The sequence below is a fragment of the Pempheris klunzingeri genome, chromosome 11 (assembly GCF_042242105.1).
Source record: "Pempheris klunzingeri isolate RE-2024b chromosome 11, fPemKlu1.hap1, whole genome shotgun sequence".
Classification (NCBI taxonomy): Eukaryota; Metazoa; Chordata; class Actinopteri; order Acropomatiformes; family Pempheridae; genus Pempheris; species Pempheris klunzingeri.
The window spans coordinates 21517129-21535541 of record NC_092022.1 but is presented as its reverse complement, the minus strand read 5'-3'; the positions used below and the strand labels follow the sequence as shown (position 1 = coordinate 21535541).

The 18413-nt window shown below is 40.5% G+C and overlaps 1 protein-coding gene across 1 annotated transcript in view; it reads left to right on the top strand.

The window, feature by feature from the left end:
• The window catches only part of syt6a (synaptotagmin VIa), a 55977-nt gene that overhangs the window by 34807 nt on the left and 2757 nt on the right, over positions 1-18413 (top strand). The window contains exons 2-4 of the mRNA XM_070839641.1: positions 10670-11060; positions 11961-12522; positions 17737-17857. Of these exons, the coding sequence (XP_070695742.1) occupies positions 10670-11060; positions 11961-12522; positions 17737-17857 (1074 nt within the window). The remainder of the gene's footprint in view (positions 1-10669; positions 11061-11960; positions 12523-17736; positions 17858-18413) is intronic.

Here is an 18413-nt window from a genome sequence, read left to right as displayed (position 1 = left end):
ATGTTCAAATGTTTATTTTCTCTTAAACAGGCCTGTGTAGCGGTGCGACCTATTTCAACACTTGCTCTCTGCAAACAGTCCCCGTGGGTATAGACAAGTGGGCATGCTGAAAGCTGTGCGACAGAGATAGGGGCTCCTGGTCAACAAGCAGGTTAATTGTGTTATAGGACCAGATGCTAATATTGGACTGAGCTTGACAATCACAGCCCCGCTGGAGGCTCCCACGTGGCTTCTGATTGGCTGCAGAGCACAGCACTCAAATGACATTTGACACTATGAAAAATGTGCTCAGGCCGAAGTGTATTGAATTTTATAATGGACTTAATATTCTAACTTTCCTGGATAGATGACAACAGTTTTTGAACCGTTTGCTGGATTAGAAGACGTGGAGCAGACGAGAGACTGCACTTTGATTAACTTCACTTGTGGAGGAGTTAACAGCTTTCTGAGAGTGTCTCTTGGGTGGATTATTGAGTGTTGGTGCTGGCACATTGTATGAACTCTCTGAAGTCCATTAGCAAACTCAAGGCATTACAAAGAGAGATGGTGGGAACACAAGGCGAAGACTATGGGCCTTTAAGGTGAGGAAAAACAGATTTTAACAAGTTGATTTCTAAAAAAGGACAGTTAATTGAAAACTGTAATATTACAGATCTGTGATTATGATGTGATGTCCTCAGCATAGAAATATACAATAACACCTTTGATACTTGGAATATTCACTTTGTAAACATCCAGAAGTGAGGTGGATGTATCATATTCCCCAACTAAACAGAATGGGTGAGGTTGTTTGTTTTTTTGTGCCATTAACTGTAATTGCACAAGTAGTGGCTGGAAAATGTTCGATATCCCCCAAAGTAGACCTCACTGTAAGCTCAGAGTGCACAATTAGCTATTTACGTCTTGCACTTTATTGATCAGGTCAGAGCCCCCAGGTCTCAATAAGATGGTGGATGGTTTTGCCCAGAAAATGTGCGAGGTGCTTTCGTGCTCTTAACCTGTGCGACCTGTTGATTATTTGGGACACAGACCTGAACATGAGGAGCAGTTTGAATTGACCTCTTTACAGTATTTTCACTGGTTTTACAGTGTAGACTGTATTACAGAAGTAGCCTCAGAGTCTGAAAAGTGAAGCCAGTGCTGAAGTGCCTTAAACCTGCATTCTTTCTAATGGATCCATTAAGAAGTCAGATTGTATGGAAGTCTATGAGATGACCCTACTTCTCTTTTGATCTATTAGTCAACACTTTCTTGATGAGTTTATACCAGTATGATGTTCATTTAATAAATTATGATCCAATTTAGAGTAAAATAGACATTAAAGCAGGGTATGTTTTAGGGTGGGACTACCTTGTGACGAACCAATCAGAGGCAGGGTTTTTGTGGAATTAACGTCTTTTCTGGCTCCAAAACCAAGATGGCAATGGCCAAAATAACAAACTCGAGGCACTAAAATAGCAGTCCACAAACCAATAGGTGGCATCACGATGGCTACATCCACTTGTAATGCATATATTATATATTGTTTGCAGCAAGTTTCTTATTTCTAAATAGTGAAAATGCATACCTATATGAATGACAATGGCCACAATGTGCCATTTAACGATGTGCCTAAATCCCTGATTGTTTTAACATGAAATATCCACCCAATGGACAGCCCTTCAAAGGAATAGTTAAAAGGGCTCAGTACAGTTAGATGAGGAGATTGATATCACTCTCATGTCTGTCTGTGAAGTAGTCAGCAGCCAGTTAGCACATCTGGTCTGGTGGTGACACCTCTAAAGTTCACCAATTAACATGTTCTGTCATGTGATCTTTAGGAGTGCTGATTGGTGGATTTTATTACTGTTATGCTGGGTGTGGCAGGCTAACAGTTTCCCCTTCATTCCAGCCTTTGTGCTAACATAAGCTAAGCTAAGCTAAGCTAATTGGCTGCTTGGTGTAGCCTTACAGCCTCCACCAGAAAGCAAATAAGTGTGTTTCCCAAAATGTCATACCATTACTTTAAAAGGACAAACACTTACATATTCCTCATCAACATTCCTCAGTTTATCTAATGAATTTGGAATTAACAACGGCTTTCATCCTCAACACTTTTTAGAGCTATTACGAATTCGATTCAAGTTAAATATCATTTTGTGTTTCAGCTGCAGACTCTGTGCTCAGGTTGCCTGATACCTTCCGGTGTCACCAAGTTTGAACATTTTCCCCCTGACGGTTTCCTGCACAAGACATCTCTGTCACATATTTTGACAAAACTGAGACAGAAGAAAACACCGTCTCGCCCTGACAGACAGCTCTAAAATATTTGAACATATTTCCACTTGACAGTATACGTCGGCCTTGCAGGTAGAAGCTGTCAAACAGTTTGAATGATTGAGCTGACAAGCAAATGGCTTTAAGTGCTTAATGCAGAGACGGTGCATCCCCCAAATCTTTTGTGTGTACTGTTGCAGTTGAGGGAGTACCCAATATTCAGTTTCTTTGCTTCAGTAAGAAAGTAAGTTATTGTCTCTTTTATGTTTATCGCCAACACAGCTTACAACCCAAAGTTTACTCTGTAATAAAAACAACTTTTAGTAAGCTGGAAGAAACATTGCTATCCATCCCTGCTGCTTAGAGTGTTTAGTCATCATTCCAGTCACTAAGACTTGTTTACATCCCCCATTTCTTCACACAGATGCACTTGAAATTAAAGCAATCACTAATGACTAGTACATTTCTAAAAATGTTAAGTAAAGATAATTACTAAGTGTTATTTATTTAGTTACTGTGTTATTTGAGCCTAATTTAGAGAATTCCCTCATAAATATGACATCTTTTCCAACCATGGTGTAGTGTGAAAGTATAATGTTTCTCTCGACAGGCACAAATTCATCTTCACACCTCCGGCTGATCTGCTGGGGCCTAAACTCCTCCTCGCATGTGGTGGGGCTTTAGGATTTGAGGATCTGGAGGATTAAAGGATTTTCTGATTGCTCTGAAAAAGACACCATGCGATACAGAAATCCAAAAATGGCTGAGGTACCCACATCAAGATTAAAGCGCATTATTTCCCCCCCCTTAGGGAAAGAAGACAGGAAAGCCACTACTGACAGCTTTTGAAACAAGTGTGTTCAGGAAACATTTACAATGTGAGGAGATTGTAGTAAACTACAAAGCACTTTTCCAGTGTCATGAAACGTCTTTGCTCGTTGTCTCAATTGTACTTTGAGAACCAGTTTAATTTTCTCCAGACATTGTTATCATTAATAACAAGTCCACTGCAAGTGATCCTCTTACACTCAATGTTTGGACTGAAATTACTTTTAAATTGATACACAAACATACATTCACATGGTGCTGCAAGAAAGAAGTATATATGTGGATACTGGAGGAGGGGGAAACAACCATTTTTGGGCAGAAATATACAAATTTGTCAAAAAATATTAAATCTGTCATAAGTAATAACGATGAAATATCAAAAGACAGAAAGTTAATTTGTAACTTTACTTTTTGCCATAAATTGTTGTGCTCGACCACATTTGTGCTTTGCAGCAGCTCTTTTTCCTACAGAAATATCAGCTGTCATGTGTGACAGACAGAGAGCATGAGTAATTGTGAGCCACAGGGCACAGACTCACCAGCATCCTAAGGCAGTGACCTTTAGGTAAATGAGGCCAACAGCACAGGGCACAGCCGACGTTTTATTGCTATTGATCACTGAAGGTAGTTAGGGACTCCATGGAAATTACTCATGTCATAATTATAACTAAACAGGGCAAAGCACAACACATAGCCGCTAACTGACAGCTATGTGTCGTGCTAGCTGGCTGTTTGGTTGGTTCTATTAGACAATTTCACTTTTCACTTTTCAATTTTCACTCAAAAAAAAAAACCCAGTGCTGCCATGGCGACGAGTGTTTACAAGTCAGGACATCACAATGAAGCCCAGAGGCTTTTTTCCATTGTGGTCCCTCTGGGGATGGGGGAGGGGGTGTGTGCAAGGGAGGGGTTGAGACAGCAGATCTGACATGGCAAGAGTGACACAAAGTCATTCATCAAAAACAGTAATACAATATGCTCAGCAAGTTATTTACAGTTTTAACAACGTCAACCACACTCAGAACTAATTAGGAGCTCACAAAACACATTGGAGATAAATACATAGAAAATATCAGTATTACTTAACAGCCACCTCAGCAGTTATAGACATGTATGGGTCTGTCCATAATAATTACAATAAGAACTAAGAAAATAAGATAATGGTAATTATTATTGTCAGACATAATATCGTATACGTAACTTCTAGCCAGTTCTTAATGGCCGGCTTGATGTTAATATTTCCTGGCAAACTATTCCACAGTACATGTACAAAAAAAGATTTCTTCCCCAGGTTACTCTTAAACCTAGAAGGAGCAAAGTCAGTGGAAATGCCCCTAGTGGAATAGCTGTGAATATCCCTCACTTAAGCCCTGCCGCTAACGTTAACATTGCTTCGTAATGACTTACCATAAAAATTGACAGTAGTTTTTGAAGCAATGGGACTTCCCTTTCACACGGTCCTTCACATTTCTGGCAGACGACTCTAAAGCTGAGTTGGTTGAAAACTTTGTTTTCAGTTGACTTTTAATATTTCATGCTGAGTTGGCTATAAAGTCGTTCAAGGATCTTAAATACACATGAAATATGATGGCTACATGTTCAAAGCAGCATCTTCCCCAGCTGAAGACATAAAAACAAAGAAGCAGCATGAACAGCAAGTATTGTAATCCAGTGTTTCAAATAAAAAACAGCAGAGCAGGTTTTTTTCTAACATAAACTGTGACCACAGGCAATAAGGTAGTCTATAAGTAATAAGCTACTTAGCTTGACATGCTTACCTTGGAGAAGATAATCACACGGTTTAATCCTTACACTTTAGTCCTTGATACTTACACTTTCATTGTTGTGTTTTGGGTTTTGGAAAGATGGTAAAAAGCAGTGCTCCATGGGTGCTGTTTAGCAGGCCGTTAATTGCAAATGAAAAATTTGATAAGCAGTTGCCAAATTTATGGAGAATATAACAAAATGATAAATGATCTCTCCTTTTTATTGTAGGGATACTGCCGAATACTTGGCCTGTGCCCAAAGTGTCATGCTGGATTTGAGTTATATAAGCTATATTATGTCTTTATATGATACATTTAACTGTTTTTCCTACCCTGTGACAGTGGGAAGGAGTTTTGTTAGGGATAATGACTAATCACTTATATATGTAAAGAATCAAAACTGACATACTGGCTGTTTGATCCCTTTTTTATATAACAAATCTTTGAAAAGGAAATAAAATCAAATCTAAAACAAAATAAAAACTCTTCCCTGCAAAATCAGACCACCCTCCCTTCAGTAAAAAGACAAATTAAATAATCCTCCATCCTAATAATTTCCGCATAGTCCCTTATGTGACTATAAATTTAGTGCCTTCACCTAAAATGTGTCCCTGTTACTCGGCAGACTGCAACATAACTAACTCACCACAAACAGCGTGATGTGGTTTGATGTCTCTATGACCTGTGTGTATTATCTCCAGCAGAGTGGATGAAGATGAGTCAATTCATAACAGCAAACAGAGAGAGTGCATATTCTCTCTAATGACCGGGTTACTATGGAAACCAGGTTACATTTGAAAGCACTTGATGAAAAGAAAAAAAAAAAAAGAAAAAAAGAAAAGCCCTCAGGCTTCAATTTGCTCTCTGACTTCACTTCAAAACAAACCTTAATTAAATTTGTGCACCCTGAGAAACACCTGATAATATCTGGACAAGCCCTGTTTTGGCGGGACGAATAAGAAAGTCGACTTGACGGCTGAATCAAACAAAGATCGTACTGAAATATGCAAAGTTGTTTTTGGGGAGAGCAGACGCTGGAGCTCGATGTGGTCCAGCTTGTGGGAAAGGGTCAGCATGCCACAACGTTTTTAGTGCTCTGGAGCTGTTGCTGCACCCATGCAAGCCATCAAGTTTAGGGATCAATACCTGAACGTTTCATTTTTTAAAAATGAATTAGCCCCCTTTTCTCACGCCGGTGTCTCCCTTTCCTTGCCCTTTGCACCTGCCCTAAAACCCAGCTGAAGGAGCTTTAGAGTGAGATTGATTCAGCCTGTGAAGTATTGATTGTGAAAGGTGTTTTCAGCATGAAAGGATCTGAAAAGTCCCTTTTGATTGACTGCAGGATAGTGATAGTCCACTCCTCCATGGCGTGGGTGTGATCATTAATAGTTTGCTAAACCCTGAGGTCAGTCTAGTCTCACGCTGTCAGGGGTGATTGTGTCCGGAGGGAGTAATATGTTCACACAGCTCTGCTCCATTACCCATCTGTCTGAAGAGGAAGAACAATGACTTTTCTGTCACTCTCTGTCTCTCTCTCTGTTTCACCGTCTCTGCATCATTAGCTCTCTGCATACGCAGCGTGTCTCGTCTTTTCAACACTAAAAGGTAAGAGGTGGACTGAGAAATTAGCAGCATTTCAGCTCCAACACTTCTATTTTCGCAGTCATTATGGCATAGTCTCTGTACTCTAGGCACTGCACATTGCAGTGCTGGAGTTCTCTCATTAACCTTATCACACCAAACTAGACTGGTATGTGATTCAGATCCAGCTGCTGTGATTTTCACAGAAACAATCATAAGGAAGGACTTCTTTATATACTTTTATCAGTTACGGCAACTGTCATACCAAATGTAAAACTTAAAAAAAGCAATGGTGCAGAACAAAAGGTCAGTACACAAACACTCCCACTCACCATGTCTGCCACTCTGCTCACACATGCTCTTTGTTTAATGTTACTTCAGTGCAGAGGTGTTCAAACTGTGAGGTTCACCTCACGCTCACCTCACACTAGATACTGCCTGAGGTGAATGGGACAGGTGCATAGTGATGCTTTAAAAACAAAGGGATGTTGGTTAGTGTAGTTCGGACTGCTGACGTGGCTGTTACCGACACGAGCAGCTTTTGGAGAAGCAGTGGAGCAGCTTTGACACACGGCTCATGGTGGCTGTTGAGGGGCATTAAAACCGTTACTGCTTGATTGCTGCAATTTGTGTCAAAAGTTGCGCTCCTTCTTGGAATTAAACCCACAGACATGATACACACACTTTGAGATTAAGTGTGATTTACACTTTAATAGTATATCATCGTGGCTAAACTTCCATACATCTGTTCAGAAACACAAAACACAGTCCTTACATCTCGTTTTTAAATTTCCCTCAGTATCAGTTTCAGTGATAGTGCAAACAGGAACTGCTACTAGCTCATTTTTTGTAGCTTTTAATGCCACTTTGCCAAACTAAACAAATATAGGCTTTATATTTGTGGCTCATGTAGTCCACTGCAAAACCCATTGAATCCATAGCAACCTTACACTCCATGCTTACATCCAACAAAGCATTATTCATTATTCTTCTGTACATTGCCCTCTTTTTTTATATTTATAATTGTTTTTCTATCTTATATTCTTGTGTCTATGTGGAGGGAAACGAACAAAGTAAGAATTTCATTGCTCAGTGTCACCATCGTGTTCTTACTGTGCACATGACCATCATCTTGAATCTTGAATCTTGAATCTTATGGGAACTTTAGTTCTAAAAGCTAAACCAGGATTATTTAACAAATACAAGTAAGAAAAATACACTTTTTTGATGTTACGCTGTTATTTATTAATTTTTTTATATATCATCGTGGCTCGTAATGCTCCATTGACATGAGATTGAGGGTTGGGGGCTTGTCTCGATTTTCTCCACAGCATCAGACTGTGAAAACCTGTGCTTTAGCGGATACTTCACTTTGAGGGGTGCTGCTGCAGTGGAAAAAGTAAAAACAAGCCAAAGTTACATTGTCACATGACTTGTCAACGCGTTTTGTAGCAACAGATTGTCACCATGGGTGTTCCTATCTCGGCACACAGCACAGGGTCTGGTTCAATTTGCCGTGACGTTGGATGAAGACTCTGTAAGCGACAGTTCAGTCAAGATGAAGCCTTATGGAGAGCTGTGTGAAATTTCATATGACATGGAGAGGCCAGGGCTGTGGACAGCTGAGAAATCTTCTTCAGGCACAAATCCTCCAGACTTGAAATCCTGTCCACCGCGTGGTTAAGCTATAAATTCGGCTTAGCGGACACTCCATTTAGTTTGCATTTTGAACATGAAAGCTCTTAATTTGTCCAAAAAAAGGTCTTTTTATAGCCTTTTGGTCAACTAAGGACAGTTCAGACACAAAAGATGTGGTTGGTCATACACCTATTAATGTACATGAGTGACTTTGAAATTGAATAACATTTGACATCAAAGACCAGTGATGGAATTAAGGTGACGTGAGTGCTTTCATTTCATGCTATTTTATACTTCTACTCCACTACATTTCTGAGGGAAATGTTGTATTTTTTACTCTATTATCTTTAAGTCCCCTGAATATCGCGATTTCACACTAACATTAAGAAATGTGCTACAGATGAAACTACCCAGCGCAGTTGGTGTAGCAGTGGTGCAGTGGTTTGCACTTTTCGAATCTGCTGGCCGGCAAAAATGCGGTTTGTGATTTGAACCTTGAACCTTTCTGAGTAGAGTTTGTATGGTTGCTTGCGTGGGTTTTCTCCGGGTACTCCATCTTACTCCCACAGTCCAAAGACGTACAGGTTAGGTTAACTGGTGCCTCTAAATCGCCCTTAAGTGGGTGCATTCTGTTGGCTGTGTGATTGACTGGCGACCAGTCCAGCGTGTACCCCGCCCCCCTGTACAGTGTCAGCTGGAATTGGCTCCAGCCCCCCGACCCTGAAGCGTAAGCGGTATAGATAACCGCTGGATGAAACTACCCAACAGTATATACCATAGTTTACATTAGCTCACCCTTGACCTGCATATCTATAATACCTGCAATGTATAATAACAACGATATTATAATCGTTAAATTGTTAGAGAGACATCTAGAGAGACAGCTAGAAGTACTCAGATCCATATTGAGTAAAAATATCCCTACAGCATCCTACTTGTAAAATCCTACCAAAGGGCAGCAGTCCTACTAGCAAAATGCACCTCTCAAATATCACAAGAAAGTAAATATATGTTCTGCAGAAACATGCACCATGTACAGTCATCGATATGTTACTATATATGACATTATTATAATGTTAATACTGATGCATCAAAGTGTAAACAGCATTTTACTGTTGAAGCCGGCCGAGGTTTGGGTTACCTTAACTGCTTATCATACAGCTCAGTGGTTTAGTCCAGTGTTTCCCAACCCTGGGGTCAGGCCCCTCTAAAGGGTCACAGGTTAAACCTGAAGGCCTTAAAGGTGGTGAGATGATTAATTGGGTCGGAAAAATAAAAAATAAAAACAACTAAGTGCTGTGACACACGTCTGTATTTTTGGGGCGATATTCTTTCTTCTTTTTCACTGTTTGATATAATTTATCTCTTTAGGCCTCAAACAATGCTTTAAATGAAACCATCTGAGAGGGGAAATGTCTCTTTTGATATAACTGATGACAGCTGATAGATGTCTGAAATGTGACAAGACACTGCTTTATTTTAAGAGGTCACAAGCCAAAAATGTTGGGTTTAATCTTAAACAATGAATTGTGTTTTATTGGCTTATCATATTTTTGTTTTACTTAAATGTTTATGTCAATAAGCAGAAGTTTACTATTTATTTTCATATAAATAGTAAATGACATGTATTCTCTTCTTCTTCTCATATTTTACTTAGGTGAGGAAAGATGGAGCCGGGTAGATATTAGAAATGAGCTACTTCAGTGTGCCTGTTTTCTATTATCTGTGGACTGTAATGTGGAGACGTTTAGGGATCATCTGAGAGATGCTCCTCAGTGCAAGTTATTGTAGATAAATCGGAGTAATCAAGGTGTTTGGAAAAGAGCACTCCAGCAAAATTTAGAGGAATAAATTCAATCTCAGCTGAAAAGTGAGGAAAACATTCCCGGTATCAGGTGGTGAAATGTAATTACTTTAAATCAAGAATGGAGCCACTCTGCAGAGTGTCCCAAAGGCAAAAGCCAGAGATAGGCCTACTGTGCTGCATGCTTTCTGTGTTTGTTCTTTCTCCCTTCAGTCCCCATGAATCCTTGCAGAATGCTTGTCAGCATTCTTGGTATGACTCTAGGTCTTTGTCTGCTGCTTGATTTGTCAGGAAGCATATGTAAAATAAAGGAAAATAAATTAGTTTGGCTGTGTCTGGCTCCTTTTATCAGTTCAATGTTAAAAAAATCCAGGCAGAACGCTTCTTACATCTTGGTTCTATACCCATGTGTATTTTTTCCTAATTCAAATAAATTATATCCTTAGCGATTCTAATGTTATAGGAAATTATTTGTGTATCTGCATTTGCGTGACTCCGTACCACATGCTCAGATTTGAACTCTGTTTACATTTATACCCTTCCTTTATCCCCTGGCTGAACTGAAGACTAATGGAGGTTAGTTAATATTTATGAGGCACATCTCCCAGTATAGTGGGCTCTCTGTCCTTAATATTGTATAAAAACCACTGATATAGCACCAGACTGTTCAAAATTCACATCCTAATAGACTCTCTTTCTCTCTCTCTCTCTCTCTCTCTCTCTCACTCTTGTAATCACCATCTGTTTGTCCATATTGTGTGATCCTCTGTTTCTGGTCCCCGCGGCTCGCCACCAGACGCTACATTTGGCCTCCTGCTCTGCGTGTTTGTTGTGTGCGGCCTGGCTCTGCTGGGCCTTCTTACATTCGTCTCCTGGAAGCTGTGCCTTGTGCCTTGGCGAACTAAGGCCCATTTCCCCAGCCCGTCCCTCACCCCGGCCTGTGGCCCAGAGCACAGCCCGCTCCAGCCGCCTCACCTGCTGCCCAGTCCCCAGCACCCACCCGTCACCATGGCGACAGAGAAGGTGAAGGAGCCCATGGGCTCTATGGGTTTCTTGGAGGCGGCAGTGAAGATAAGCCATACATCTCCCGACATCCCCACCGATGTGCAGCTCTCCATGAGGGAGCACTTCCTGCGCCGCACGCAACGCATGCAGAGGCAAACCACTGAGCCGGCTTCCTCCACTCGGTTAGTCATATATATATGTGTGTGTGTGTGTGTCTGTGTGTGTAAAACTGATAATGCACAAGACTGTGTGATGTGAGTATTCATGTGTAAACAGGCTTAGGGCTACATAAAAGCATGCACACATGCACACACAGGCAGAGTTTAACACACAACATCATGTGGTAGAGAAGGTCTGTTAATCCAACAATAAATCAGGAGAAACCTCACAGTTACGCATAATTTATTTTCAAGGAGTAGGCACCAAATACCCCTGATGTATGAATAATGAAGGGAGAAATTCTCAATCTAAGCAATTTTAGTATCTACAAAGTTAATTATAATAAATACTGTAGATGTGCTGCTCTCTGCCTCAGAGGCACCTCTTTGTTCAACATTATGGTAAAGCCTTTTATAGGTGATGACTTCTTCATGAGAATTAATGGATTAGGGTGGAGAAAAACATTTGCTGAAAGTGCAAAGCCGACAAAAGCAAAACTTAACACTATCCGATGCAAATCAGACATCATCTTAATCAGTATTCCAAGCATGCTACAAAACTGACAGCAACATGAGAATAGCTAGCGTTCTAGGTTATTTGTTTTCATGCATTTTTGAAAACAACATAAATACAGGCCACTGGCAACTAGTTATTTCCTTTCACATAGGACACAGCTCAGCTAGCCGTAGTCTGTTGTCTTTGATCAATTGCAACTTTAATATAAGATGTGAGGTGACACGAGGTGACACAATCAGTCACTCTTTGTCAGGACTTGCTCTCCGAGGTCAGATTGGTGTTTCTTTGAATGTGTGTCGCTTTAATTCAAAACTTCCCGCTGCCCATCTTCCCTACAGCTCTGTAAAACAAACAGCAACCCTTTGCCTGTCACTCTTTCTTTCTTTCTTTCTTTCTTGTCCCTGTAGGCACAATTCATTCAAAAGGCACCTTCCCAGGCAGATGCAGGTAGGCAGTCTAGACCTGGGAAATGACTATGTGGTGGACAAAGACGAAAAGCCCACCAGCATTGGCCGCATCCAGCCAGAACTCTACCAACAGAAGACCCTTGAATCTGAGGATTCATCCAAAAACGGCAGCAGTAAAAACTGTGGCTCAATTAACTTCTCTCTCAAGTACGACTACGAAAACGAGGCCCTCCTAGTCAACATCCTCAAGGCAGTGGACCTACCTGCCAAGGACTTGTGTGGCACATCTGACCCTTATGTAAAAGTCTACCTGCTGCCCGACCGCAAGAAGTTCCAGACTCGCGTCCACAGGAAGACGCTCAACCCCACATTCAGTGAGAGCTTCCAGTTTCCCGTGCCTTATGATGAGCTGGCGGTCAGGAAGCTCCACATGAGCGTCTTTGATTTCGACCGGTTTTCACGGCATGATATGATTGGGGAGGTGGTGCTGGACAACTTGTTTGAGACGTCAGACCTCTCCAGAGAGACGAATATATGGAGGGACATCCAATACGCCACCAGTGTAAGAATCTATTGTTTTTTTTCTGTTGGTTTTAAATTGAGTAATACATGACTGATTGTATGGACATGCTTATATTCATTACATTATAGGTGACCTATAGTCTCATATAGTCTGGTGAGATAAAGTATACATTACAATGTGTACATGCATGTTTCATTTTCAAAGGGAGGGGTAAGCCAGGTGGACACTTTACATACTAGTCACTATTTTTGACCCAAATTCGCCCCCTGTCTAATTTTACAATCAGTTGTTGTTTGATGTGCAGTTGATCATGGCGCCTGTTTAATTGCCTGAACGATCGACGTTCTGTCTGTCAGATGATCAGATGGCTTTCTGGCCTGTCAGACATTTTGATTGGATGTGTTGGTTGACGTATTAATGGAGTATTATTTTTCACACTATGGCTGAAACTGCAATCTTGACTGAGACTGCTGTGATACAAAACTGAACTTCGCTGAAGGTCTGACAAATCAGAATGAATCTGATTCCAGTACTGTTACACTAAATTGGCTAAATATTTGTGGCAGCGTAACAATGATAGGTAGTGATTGTTTTGGTATTAATCTGACCTTGATTTCGTTTTGCTCTTCTGTATGACATCTTTGTGCTCAACAGCTAACAGCAGCACAAAGTGAATTTTTGGTATTTTAAAACACACACATTTTGTGTGCATGTGTATGAAAGAAGAATAGTAATAATGAAACCAAAGAACTTGTAGGGATGGCAGTGGGTTGTTTGGGGCTCACCTTAAGTTGGCATCCATGGCTAGCACAGGCCCACAGTAGCCAACACAAGCAGTGCTCTTCAAAGACGTCTTCTACAAGCTGAGCAAGAGCTCCATATTGGACAAACCTGGGGGTAATCAGCTCGACAGTTCTCAGTGACAGACATGTATATAAATAGTTAAGGGTCCTTCCTCTTTTCCCAACAGGAGCTCAGCAAAGTCAAAACCCCAGAGCTGCTGTGTGAATAGACCTGGCTTAGTTGATGAGCTGTGAGTCCATTGATTTGACTGGCTGAGAGTGTATTCATTAATCACAGCACCCACTGATCGATTTGCGCTGCTGCACATACATGGACCAAAATAGCAGTTTCACTTGAGGACGCCCACACGATCCATGAGCCTATGACCTACCAGTTTGCCCTGAGTGTGAAATTTTCACTAATTTTGGGCCAGTAAATACAGGATTCAGCACTCCTCTGCCTGAATTTTCTTCCTGTCTGTGTAGAGGAAGGACAGCATTTAAACATCTTTGTGAAGGGAATAACAGTTAAAAGAAAATATAATTAAACAGTGAGCTCAATGATTTTAAAAACTCAAACAGAAAGAAAAGATTCAGATACCTTCTCTGAAGTGTCTGAAGGAGGCAAGGTTTGCATTAAGGGGATTGAAATCCTGGATACGTTCCTGTAGAGTCAATCAAATGATGAGAAATGCAGTATTATCATGAATCATTTACACTAGTCAGTCGATATAAACATTATTATAACTTATAACTTTAACCTCAAACATGAAAGGATACTTGTATCTCAAAGCTTTCTCGGCCACTTATGTTCCTGTTGGCTTTGTTACTTGTTGATGTCATCCAGGGGCCATTTCCAGGAACTAAGTGTTCCTCATCTCTAGCAGTGTGTTAGGCAGCTTAGAGCCCTCATCACTTTATCACCTCCACAGAGCCCTTATATCTGACAGTTTCCCCCCTCCAGTTGTTGAACTTGAGCTTCTTCAAGGGTTGTTCAATAATCTCAGCGTTATTGCTTAGGAGGCAGAAAAGCAGTCGTCCTTCTCCTTGGCACACAAACTTTATTGAACCACCAAATGATTTTATGACAGAATCCCTTGCTCACATTAAATTCAGGATTGGCAACATAAAGAATGCACAGATGGTGATGTTCAGTCGAAACAAAAAACAAACACGAAGAAGTGTGTAACGGAAGTCTGGGCAAGATAAAGACACTGCTTTTAAAACACTGTGCAGTTTAATGAGCGGAAGAGACGCCAGTTTGGGCGAAGGGAGCCAGCAGCTTTCCTCAGTTCATAAATCAAGGAGAGATGTTCATCAATAACTCCACCTTACAAGCATTGTTAAGATAAAGAGTCTGGAGGAGACCAGTATACTTATTGACTTCAGGCTATTCCTCATGTGTGTTCAATCCCAACAAGCACTTTTGGGAAAGTTTCTACATTATTATCAGTGGCCTGAACGAAGTAGATTATTTATCATGTGGAAGTGGCTAAAAACCAAGAGGCAATGTAATTAGGCATCCACAGTGTATAATAAATAAAGCAATGAAAATGTAAATGCGGTATTTGAATTGACTGCAGATCTTTGCCAGAGCCATGCTAGAGCTGAATGCTAATATCAAAATATTATAATATATGCTGATGCTGGTTTAATGTTTACCATGTGGGACCATCTTAGTTTAGAGTGTTCACATGCTAACATTGGCTAATTAGCGCTAAACACAAAGTAAAGCTGAGCTTCGTGGGATAGTAATTTTACAAGCAATCAAGTCATGAACCAAAGTATTGGATCTCGAATTGTATTATAGTTCATTCTAATGTCAACCTCATGGTGGCACTAGACAAAATGCTAAGGGATCACCAAAATTGTTAGGATACATCATCTTGAAACCATGAATGTCTATGTGTAAGATTTTGAGCCAATCCATCTGATAGATAGTGCCCAAAAATATATAACTGAATAAGTCAAGAACTTTGGCTCACTGTTAGTGCTAGAGGACAGTCAGTATGGTTCATGCTCTGGGGACTATGAACGTAAGGACAAAATTTCACAGCAAACCATCTAACAGCTGTTAGATGTTTCAGTCTGGAAAAGGGTGGTTCGACCGATCAACAGACTGACATTGCCGTCCCTGGAGCCATGCCGCTAGCTTTGGCTAAAAAAGTGATTAATGCGGCACAGATGATACTGGCTGGCAAAACAGAACTGCGTCTCTACAAGGACAATCAAAGTGCCATTGCATGCTTTTACAATACTTGACATTTCTGCTGTGCCCTCACATTATGGCTGAACTTTCACACCCTTCAAATGAAATCCCTCACTTGCACAGCACAGAAAGCCACATCGCTGTATGTGTGAAGAGACGTTAAGACTGCAGCACTCAGGCAGACGTGTTGAGATTTGCCAATCAGCGGGATTCTCACCAAGCTCATTCGCAGCGATTAGGGGTCTGTGCGACCTTAATACTGTTCATAGGATGGGGCTGAGAAACTTACAAGAGACAGATAACAGGACTCTCATTCCACTTCAGACTATTAACTCAGCAGGGACTATCTCAAGACACAGGAGAAAGCTAATATTAGAGGACATGGACAGGTTGTTCTATTTAGTTAACAGACACGAGGGATCTTGAGGATACAAGTCTCTAAAAAACTTTTTCCCAGACTAATTCACTCCGTGATTATGTTAGCAATTGGGCTACATTATACTGAAGCACCAAGCAAGTAAATTTGCTGTCCTCTTTTAATTTACTGTCTTGGGTGATTACGATCATCTGGAAACATGACCAGAATTGAGGGTTTTCTGAAGTAATGAAATAATAAAAACTCCAATGAGAATAGTGAAATTCACTGTTTGGCAGATGTATCATAGAGTTGTTTGGAAGGTCAGCCATAATGTGAGAATTAAACCAAATTGTATCGAGGAGATACTGACGGCCCAATTACCTCAATGACTTGAAGTGAAGCCATGTTGTTCATTTATTTTTCTCACTTGAATAGCTCCACACTGTTGGTGATGAAACCTGTTGCACCTTTAACTTTTTTTATTACCATGTCCACAAGCATCAGGGTATAAAAGAAATGCTCAGAACATATTTTCTGTTTCTATTATGATCATATCATATTTACTTTCAGTTTTAAAACTTTACAATCATCTAGCAATGATAGCGTGTAAATATGCTCATTTGCTTTCTTAGACGAGCAGATCAACCTCATGTCAGTGCATTAAACATGGAGCAGGGTGTGATTAGCTTAGCATAACATTAAGACTGGAAACAGCTGGCCTGGCTTCTTCTATGGTTCAAGTCAAGTTAACAGAAGGTTTGCTACAGCATACGTTGGCCCACGGCAAGCCCCCTTGACAGTGCTGACCTATGGGTGAACGGAGTCAGAGTCCAAAGCAGAGAAAGCTATCAGAGCTTAGAAGCTGCGTTGCATCCTCTACTATTATTGATGTTCCTCTGTCGAAGCATGAACCGTTTCACAATGACCGGACTGTTTACACAATTTATTTAAAAGATGTACATTGTGCGTACAAAGTATCTGTAAAGACGTATTGGCTAACTGAGCGGCTGAGCTGACAGAATATGAGTAAAAATCTTGTTAGCTAAGACAGACGTTTCTTCTCTTCTTCAATAAAACCCTCAATAGAATGAAATAATTCACAATTGTTGGCCAGGCCTTTAAACAAGCAATATTTAACTTCCAACAGAGCCGAGCTAGCTGTCTCCTCATGCTTTCACTCTTGATGCTAAGCTAAGCTAATCATTTCCTGGCTCTAGCCCTGTTATTAATGCTCTGGACATGAGAGTGGTGTCAATATCCTGATATAAATCTCTGCAAGAAAACATATTTACCCGCTATAACTATTTCTTTGAGAAGGTGGATTTCTATTGTCCTGTGCTACAATAGATTTGATTCTCTTCACTGCACCACAAACAGTCTATTATTCATTTGTCTTTCATCACGACTCACAATGTACCTGCATCCCTCCTGTAACTTGAAACCTAAAAACAATGCTGCAGTTACCAAACAATACGCTCACAATGCAGGTCTTTTTCAAGCCAAAAATGCAAATAGGGAATTTGCATTATTTTGCATCATATTATCTTTTTTATACGCCCACATGTACAATTTGTGCTGTAATTAATTACCTTATTAGTCTGATTTTATTACTTGCGGAAACAGGAGGCTACTATAAATTTGCCCATGTTTTTGCATTTTCATGATAGAGGTTAAGAGTTACTCCAGATTACAACGCAGCATAATATTAAATGTAGCATTTTTTTGCTAATCCTCACTCATCTCCATTCACTACCGCACTCAAGCAGTTACAAAGAGCAGACAATAAATAAAGTATAGCATTGATCCCAGAAACAGACACTACACTTATTGTACATCACTCTTGAATGTATGAATAAATAAAACTGACTGAAAATGATCTGTCGCTTTTGTGTGTGTTCTCACAGGAAAGTGTTGACCTTGGCGAAGTCATGTTCTCACTGTGTTACCTGCCCACCGCAGGCAGACTCACACTTACTGTCATCAAGTGCAGGAATCTCAAGGCCATGGACATCACTGGATACTCAGGTGTGTTGTGTGTGTGTGTGTGTTTGGAGCCGTATGTGGTTGTGCACTACTTGCAGCTGCAACGGCTCAAAACGAATGATCCCCTTTTGGATATTCAATTGTAAGCATGTCAGATAAAGTGAACAAACAATGGAGAGCCATCTGCGCAGCTCCGCTCTGTTTATATCAGCAGTTATTAATATTCAACACATGCAATATTAAGACATTGTCAGCAAATACTTTCTGGCGGTCTGTTTGTTTTAATAGACTGCTGTTCCACTTTTCCATTCCACGTTTCCCTTCAATAATGATATCACTTGTAAAACGTGACATTTATTGTGCATTAAATGCCAGGGTTCAGGTGTAATTCGGAGTGAATGTGGCATTTTTCCTCCCATGTTTAATGACATTTCATGATTCTATTGTGAGTCACAATCTTATTCCCCTGAGTTTTTAGGGGTTTAGCTGTCTGCCATTATTTCAATCTGTGCATCGTAAACCCGCAGCTATCAAATTGTGCCTTCAAGCATATTGGGCTGCAAAGCAAGCACTCTTGTTTGTTGTTTATAGATTTGTA